This window comes from Laccaria bicolor, genomic scaffold, assembly GCF_000143565.1.
Source record: "Laccaria bicolor S238N-H82 LACBIscaffold_3 genomic scaffold, whole genome shotgun sequence".
Taxonomy (NCBI): domain Eukaryota; kingdom Fungi; phylum Basidiomycota; class Agaricomycetes; order Agaricales; family Hydnangiaceae; genus Laccaria; species Laccaria bicolor.
Genome location: NW_001889874.1, coordinates 167,148 through 174,922, shown reverse-complemented (window position 1 = coordinate 174,922; position 7,775 = coordinate 167,148). Strand labels below are relative to the sequence as shown.

The following is a 7,775-nucleotide window of genomic DNA, read 5'->3' as shown; positions in this document are numbered from 1 at the left end:
CACTTTCAATATGGAAAGTGATGATATACTAAATGAAAAGTCACAATTGAATAGGGGAAAGGTTAGAAAAAAATAGTAGATGGTGATCACTGCTGGTGATGATGTTGAGGGTTTGAAATTTCTCCTGCTGAGGATGGGACTCAAGAGTGAGTTCTAAATGAAGTGCAACATCAGTGTATCAGGGTCAGAGGAAGCTCAAACAGCTACATATGAATGCTACCCCTTCCTGGGAGTCTGGGATGGTTGGGGGCTGAGTTGCATATGGGACGGTGGCATCATAGTGAGCCTCGTAGGGAGGTCTTATCAGTGTCCATCATCCTGACGTCATTTGAATGGACTCTGACAATGTTTTTCATAATTTTTCTAGAAATGCAAATATCTCCTATTTGGAAATGCATACTGGACCCTGAAGGCAGCACCCTCAACATCATCACCAGCAGTGATCACCATCTACTATTTTTTTCTAACCTTTCCCCTATTCAATTGTGACTTTTCATTTAGTATATCATCACTTTCCATATTTGGAAAGGTGCACAGACCATGTAAACAGTAGCCCAACATTGTCAAGAACAGTTAACACCATGTGTATGCTTTTTCCTCCTTTTTCTACTGATTTTCTGGCTGCATTGTATTCATTGCTATATGTGGAAACATGCACAGACAACTGCAACATTTTCAGTAACAGTCTACAACATATCTATTCTTTATTATGCTTTTTTTCTGATCTTCTGGGTACACCGCCAAACCAGGGTCAGGTCCCAGAATGCTGGATCAAATGATGTAATCACACACTGCTCCCATATCACAACAATATGTTGACAGCTGGGCATGGTGTGAACTTCGCACTAAACACAGTGTGTCGCCAGGGAGATGTGTCTGGGAGGTGGTGAGAAAATGTATTGACAGGGTAGACATCCAGGAAAAACTGGCATGGGGTCTTGTTATGTGAGTAGCCTGTGCATATACACATCACTGGGCTGCTGGTCCATTTCTTTATGACATGGTGGTCCAGGATTGAGCTGTCTCTTTTCAAACCTTTTCTTCATGAATCAATGCTACCTGGAATCATGTGAGCACATCCTGTCTGTGTAGTATGGGAGTGGGAGCTGGCCACTGACTGATTGAGAATGCAAATGTATCAATATTGATGGAAACAATGAATGTATGTATGTAGAACTACCAACTACTAAAGGGATGGGGTTCTGAGGATGAGCACGTTGAAGCGAAATGGTAGGCTAATTAGGCACATAAGGAATGATAATCTACGAATAGTCCAAGCATCGAGGACAGGCTAAGGAATTGTGGTGGGCTAGTGGCCAATGACAGTGTCAACGCTTCCTTGAAATTCATCACCATCACCGCTGGCAATGGTGTAAGAGGTTCGATCACTGTACTTGGCCTGGTCGCCTTCCAGGATCTTTTTGAATGTACTAGGATTATTCATGAGAGCAAAAAGAGTTCCAGAACAGAAATAGCGGCATACCGTGTAATTTTCCTTGTATCATCTCCTGCCATTGTCCAAATGAGTTTGAGTCAGGCATCCACCTTATCCCAGTAGGTTGTGTCGCTGACCTCCGTATATAACTTGTGCTACCCAAAAAGAAAAGAGTGTTAGAATTTGGACGTCATTGCCATAAGATCACTTACCAGCAGAGCCAGCCTTGCACACAAAGGTACTGTGACAGAGGAACGGGTATTCATGAGGACCACGGTTGCAAGCTCAAAGATAGTTTCTGAGGCAACAACACTCTCCTTGATCTGGAAAACTCGACTTAATCTTTAAGCAGCGCACTGTGAGGAAATAAACTTACCAATAATTACCATATTAGGACATGCACACAGACCATGTAAATAGTACCCCAACATCATGACCAATAGTGAGCATCATCCCTGATTTTATTATTATTTTTTATGTGAAAATGCAAAACCTGCCATATTTGGCAATTTTAGTGTCCATTCCAGTCACTTCATTCCAGTGCCATTCCATTCTGGTGCATTCTGGGGACTGTTTCAGTGTAAATACCGGAATAATGAAATTCTGAAAATTTGGCTGGTAAATTCCACTGGAATGGCACCGGAATCCACAGGAATGACCAGAATCCAGCAGGAATCAGTGGGGCATGACTAAGACCTCCCACTATGTTGAGTTAGATGAGCTTGAAGCCTCCAATCCCAAGACTGCAAAATTGATTGTAAGTATCTTCCCATGCAGTGTGTTCTTTATGTCACTTATGTTCTTCAGTCTATACTACAAAACCAGGCCTGATTTAGCTACCTAGAGGTCAAGGTGGAATGAATGGAACCAGGATGTGGGTTCCAAGGTTTTTCTCCCCATGATAATTCTCAATGTACATCTAATTGATCACCTCAATTCTCCGTGATAAGCAGCTCATCACAACTTGCCACCAGTATCGACCAGGTGACCCAGTTGTCTTGGAGCAAGGCAGTAGGTCATTTGAACCCTCAGTGTGACTGGAGACTGATGAAATACAGCAACCATGCCATATCCCTATTTTTTTTAAAAAGCTACAGCCTGCACCAGAAGATGGTCAAGACAATGATTCAGACGACAATGGATGAAGATCTCAATGAGAATTTTGCCAATGAAATCTTTATCCACAGATCTAGATGTATCACTGTACACACCTGAAACAAGGGATGGTCGGGCGGTTGAGCAAAGCCCTTGACAGATCCCTTGACAAATGAATCATTTTTAAACCTATTATGTGATGAGGACAGACCTTTAGAGCAATTTTAATTCTGCCGGTGGTTGGGCCTATTGTTCAAAGAGGCATACAAACATAAAGAAATTGATGTTTCTTGAGATGCATCCACAGGACAAAACAATGTTAAGAATTAAAATTCGCAAATGGGATGAATTTCAGGAACAATTCAATTTGTCTCTTCGGCGGCAGGAAAAGCTTTTATTTTGAGCAAGGCTTTGCCTTGGGAATGCAGTCGCAGACAAATTCAAACAATAAGTACATCAATTGTTTTTATTCCATTGGCCCCCTTTGAACAATAGGCAAATGCACCATCAAAATTAAAATTGTCCCACCAATGTGTGCTAACCACAAAAAAGGTTCAAAAATTATTAATTCGTCAACCCATCTTTCATAGGCTTTGCTCAAGTGCCCGATTGTCCCTTGTTTGAGGTGACAGTTGAGTGCAAAAAGAATGAAGGTTGGTTCATTTTTCTGGTTCTTTCTAAGAATCTATTGTACCTCAAATGTATTTGTGTATTCTTTCACATTATGTAGTTGTGTTACACTTCCCTTGGTATGGACTAATTTCAGTGAAAGCTGGAGCCTTGAGAAGGTTTTTATTCTGGAGGCCATTTTTGGCATCTGAAAAAATAAATATGCGCTAACTGGGGAGGTAGCCAGAACATACCTTTGGTCAACCTGAATGAGCCTATCAAAGAATCAGTCAAAAATACTGAGCGGTTAGGTCTGTAGAGGCTTTGGAAAATGGCTTGTTTTGTCTAAAACAGGCCAAAAATGACCAAAATAGCACAAAATGACCATTTTCTGGAGGCTCTACAAGCATAACCGCTCAGTATTTTTAACTAATTCTTTGATAGGCTCATTCAGATTGACCAGAGGTATGTTCTGGCTACCTCCCCAGTTAGCGCATATTTTTTTTTTCAGATGCCAAAAATGGCCTCCAGAATAAAAACCTTCTCAAGGCTCCAGCTTTCACTGAAATTAGTCCATACCAAGGGAAGTGTAACACAACTACATAATGTAAAAGAATACACAAATACATTTGAGCTACAATAGATTCTTAGAAAGAACCAGAAAAATGAACCAACCTTCATTCTTTTTGCACTCAACTGTAATTATGCTTTTTTGTCGTCAACTAGCTTATTGCCTTATTCCGGGCTGCCCTCGTCCTTGCCCTTTCAAGTCCTGTGCCTGGCTTTGTCTTTTTGGTGTGCCTTCTTGGCTTTGTTCCTGGCTTCCTCCTTGGCGTGCCTGGCCATCATCTTGTTCATCCCAACTTGTTTATTGTTGTTCACTAGATAGGCACTCTCATGTCATTTCATAGAGGGAATGAAAACATACCAAGTTGTAGCCGCCTGCTTTGAAATTTGATGTAGAACAAGAGAACACAACAGCATTGAGGTACTAAATGAATATACAAGAAGAAAAATACGATCTGGTGAAGAAAAAGAAAAGACCCCGCTAAGACTTGCCCCCTCCCCCCACATGCATGAGTGCCCTCAACTCCAGGGCGGATATTTTACTCACCAACTAAGCTTGCTAACGCCACTGAGACGTCTTCAAGACATTCTGCCCAAGCCGACGTCGGTCCACAGGAAGCACCCCCAAAAAAAAGGCCAGCCATCATGCTTAGAAGGCCATTTATTCCAGGCTTGGCGATGGGTGACAAATCCTCCCCTGCAGTCGCCGGCAGAAGACTGCCCCACCATGCCAAAAAGTCTGCATTGAACTTATGCAGGGCAGGCGTTTGAAGCTGGAGAGGTTGGATTGTTTGTCTGCTGGTTTGAAGTCGTGCTGTTGTTCAAACGCTTCCCACAGGCCAACTAGTTCAAGCCAAGCGAGGCCCAAGTTGTGTGAACAAAGCATTGTCGAACAGGAGGTGAACCAAGAAGGGAAGGGTCCGGAGGAGCCACCGATGGGCGGTTGGGCAGAAACAGGCACAGTGGGGGACTTCAACATCGAGATCGATGTTTTTGTCAATGGCGCCGACTTGCTGCCTTGAGCTCCAGCATTGACAGTCGACCACATCCTCCTTCCTCGTCCTACACGACTTCCCTTGGCAGAAGTCAAGCCCTTCCTCTTTTTAGCCCCCCCAGAGCTGCCATTCTCACCCCCTGCACCGGAATCTACAACAGACGACAATGAAGCCTTCCTTTTCTTGCCAGAAATGGACTCCCCTTTGTGCATGTCACTGGGACAAATAGGATCCGGAGAGCAGGGAGGAGATCTGCGTAGGGAGGGTGGAGGAGATCTGCGCAGGGAGGGTGGAGGAGATCCATGAGTAGAGAGTGGGGAAGCAGGGCGCAAAGGTACTTGGGTAGAAGGAGGTGGTGCACCCAATTCAGAGTTGAGAGGGGCTGCATTATTGGGAGGGAAATGCATGACAGGATCCTCCGACCTGGAGGCAGCAGAATCCATGTCCCAATCGGCCCTGTGCACCGAGACATTGTCGCCCATGAGCCGGGATAAAACGGGGTTGGAGGAAGGGAGGGCTTGGGCATGACATTCCGACTTAGCTAAACAAGAATTGAGAAAACACTTGCAGAATATAATTGAGTGGAACGTACTGTAGCATTTTCTGAGGTAACGGCTGAAGAGGGGGGTGATGACCTCTTGGAATCCTTCCCTCTCTGCCTGTCCAAAGTTCATACCTACCGGCCCTTTGATGGTGCTGGCATGCATGCTAGATAGAAGAAAGCCGTGAGCTCTGCCCAGAATGAAATTAAAGGAGATTTCTTCGTGGTCAGAAAAGTACAGTGTGAACAAAGCCAGTGTGCTTGGGAGTCAACTTACTTGGAGACTTTTGAATAAGAGGTTTTAAACACACAGTATCATTTAGATGAGACAGCGTACTCATACCCTTGGTTTTGGAGCGTAGTGACATAATAAAAACTCACGGGAGTCATAAAAGTCAATTGAAGTCGTGTTTTGTGTTAATAAAAGAAACTGTGATCAAAGAACTTTGCATTTAAGAGACCAAGTTCCCAGAAAGACATACTTTGTTCTATTGAACTATTCTAAACCACACCTTATAATAAAAACCTGTTTTGAGACGAAATCTCTTGAGACTTAAACCTAAGAAGACAAAAGTGGCATTTCTTAATACCAAAGGCCCTCGAACTCGTGCACTGAGATTGTGATAGTGTGTGTGTGTGTGTGTGTGTGTGTGAGTGAGTGTTTAGGTGTTTAGGGTTTTCCCGACACGCTTGATCCTTGTTTGTGTGTTTCGCACTTTCATGGTCATCCCTGTGCAACACGTATCACCGGACACCACTTCATGCCAGAAGGAGCAGAGAGTTGTCTTTTGAAAGGGGAATATGAGGCTATGCCCTCACAATGTGACGACCTTGCAAAAGTCAAAGGGGGTTAGATGCAAAAAGCCCTCCATGTCTCCATTCAGATTCAGACACTGATACCTCTGACCATCGAGGTTGTAAGCCCATTTTTGGGTCAACTCCCTACTCTAGACATTCGCCCTTGTGTGGAGTTTACCTCTGACTCATTGGAGGAACCATCAGATTCAGACATATTGGAGAGTTCTACTGGTTCCAGCTTGGTGTCAGAGCCTCGTGCCCCATTTGTTGAAGAGTCAGATGACAGTGGGCCATTTGTGGAGGACAGTAGTAGCCCTATTGACTCCCAGTTTGATTACTCAGGTGCGATCTGAGTCGATCATATGCAGAGCATCTGCCCATTGTGGCATAGGGTCCGGCATGAATGGGCTGACTGGGGCTTCTTCACCCACTAGGTGTTGGTGCTTAGAGGGCCCAGGCCCCTTATTCAACGTTGGTGTGAGCCCCAGAGATGGAGGAATAACTGGCATTGAGGGGGGCTGGGACTGCAGCTGAGATCATGGCTGGGACTGCTGCTGGGATCTCACAGATTGTAAAACTGCAAACATGTTTCAGTAAACTCCGCACTTGGAGCGAAAGCACAACCTTACCTTGCTGAGTGGATGAAGCAGCTGAGGCATACCATCCCTCACTCCCAGAAGATGAACCAGCTAAAAACACTCCAAGTTAGCAATAAGAACATCAACATAATAACTGTCAGTCTTACCAGTGGGCCCCACTGCCCCTGCAGCCGTCAATTGGGAAACAGACAGCACAGGATGGGGTAGGGGTCAGGCTTTCCCCAACCATCAGTAAACTGCCACAAAACAATATCAGTATCATGTTGCTGGGGGGAATAGATGTTGACATTCATCTTTGGCAAAATACGAAAAGATGGTCAAATCAACCAGACCAGAATGCCCATCGCATGAAGTTATTGCACCACAACAAGTTTCTCCGTAAAGGTGCCCATAAGTTTCTGATTAGGTTCATGCTTCTCCATGCCATTGGGACCAGGGCGCAGACAGGGGGTATAGACTACAAAGTTTACTGATAGCTTACAAAAGACTACAAAAGTTGGATGACAAAGTTTACTGATAGATTACAAAAGACTACAAAAAGTTGGACTACAAAAGTTTGTAGTTTGAGACTGCAAAAGATTTGTAGTTTGTGCTTTTTCATTAAAAAAGTTTGTAGTGTCTGCTTTTTGAATTATTTTTTAATGAAAAAGCGCACACTATAAATCTTTTGCAGTGTCAAAAAGTGGACACTACAATTATTTTGTAGTCTCAAAGAGGTCTTATCAGTGCCCCCCTAAATCCGGTCATTCCTGCGGATTCTGGTAGATTCCAGAGGAATGAAATTTGGCAGGGTTGTTTTGAGCCACCCAAGTGAGTAGCAGGTCTCTCCACCCCCACTGCTCACTATTCAGGTGCCCCGTCGACGTGGCCAACCTCCTCACCCCCCACTCCTTGGTTTGCAGCTGCCACCACCCCCGGAAACTCCCCAGCACCCACAAAAACCACACCCCACCCACGAAAATGCCCCAGCACCCACAGAACAACACACAGCGCCCACACATTAGGTCGACGACAACATGCAATGCCCAGCGGACAGCAAACAACGCCCAGTGGACATCAAACAACGCCCAGCGCCCACGTACAACACGCAATGAAACACAACAATGGCATGCGACAATGACAACACGACAACAACA

At 44.6% G+C, this 7,775-nt stretch overlaps 2 protein-coding genes across 2 annotated transcripts in view; one reads left to right on the top strand and one right to left on the bottom strand.

The window, feature by feature from the left end:
* Positions 1–1,737, top strand: part of LACBIDRAFT_322409 (uncharacterized protein) — a gene marked incomplete at both ends in the record, with an annotated part of 3,185 nt that extends 1,448 nt beyond the window's left edge. Inside the window, 9 exons of the mRNA XM_001875919.1 lie at positions 41–61; positions 110–146; positions 183–280; positions 502–529; positions 823–854; positions 907–945; positions 1,175–1,230; positions 1,273–1,372; positions 1,654–1,737. Coding sequence (XP_001875954.1) covers positions 41–61; positions 110–146; positions 183–280; positions 502–529; positions 823–854; positions 907–945; positions 1,175–1,230; positions 1,273–1,372; positions 1,654–1,737 — 495 coding nt within the window. The remainder of the gene's footprint in view (positions 1–40; positions 62–109; positions 147–182; positions 281–501; positions 530–822; positions 855–906; positions 946–1,174; positions 1,231–1,272; positions 1,373–1,653) is intronic.
* A 2,167-nt stretch (positions 1,738–3,904) lies between these two features.
* Positions 3,905–6,932, bottom strand: LACBIDRAFT_322408 (uncharacterized protein; the record flags this gene model as incomplete). The annotated part of the gene is made up of 12 exons (XM_001875476.1): positions 3,905–4,020; positions 4,068–4,130; positions 4,254–4,445; positions 4,601–5,242; positions 5,294–5,409; positions 5,520–5,526; positions 5,624–5,672; positions 5,755–5,854; positions 6,062–6,189; positions 6,219–6,355; positions 6,670–6,729; positions 6,830–6,932. 12 exons carry the CDS (start codon positions 6,930–6,932, stop codon positions 3,905–3,907), a joined length of 1,713 nt encoding a protein of 570 aa, XP_001875511.1.
* Between the last annotated feature and the right edge of the window lie 843 nt (positions 6,933–7,775).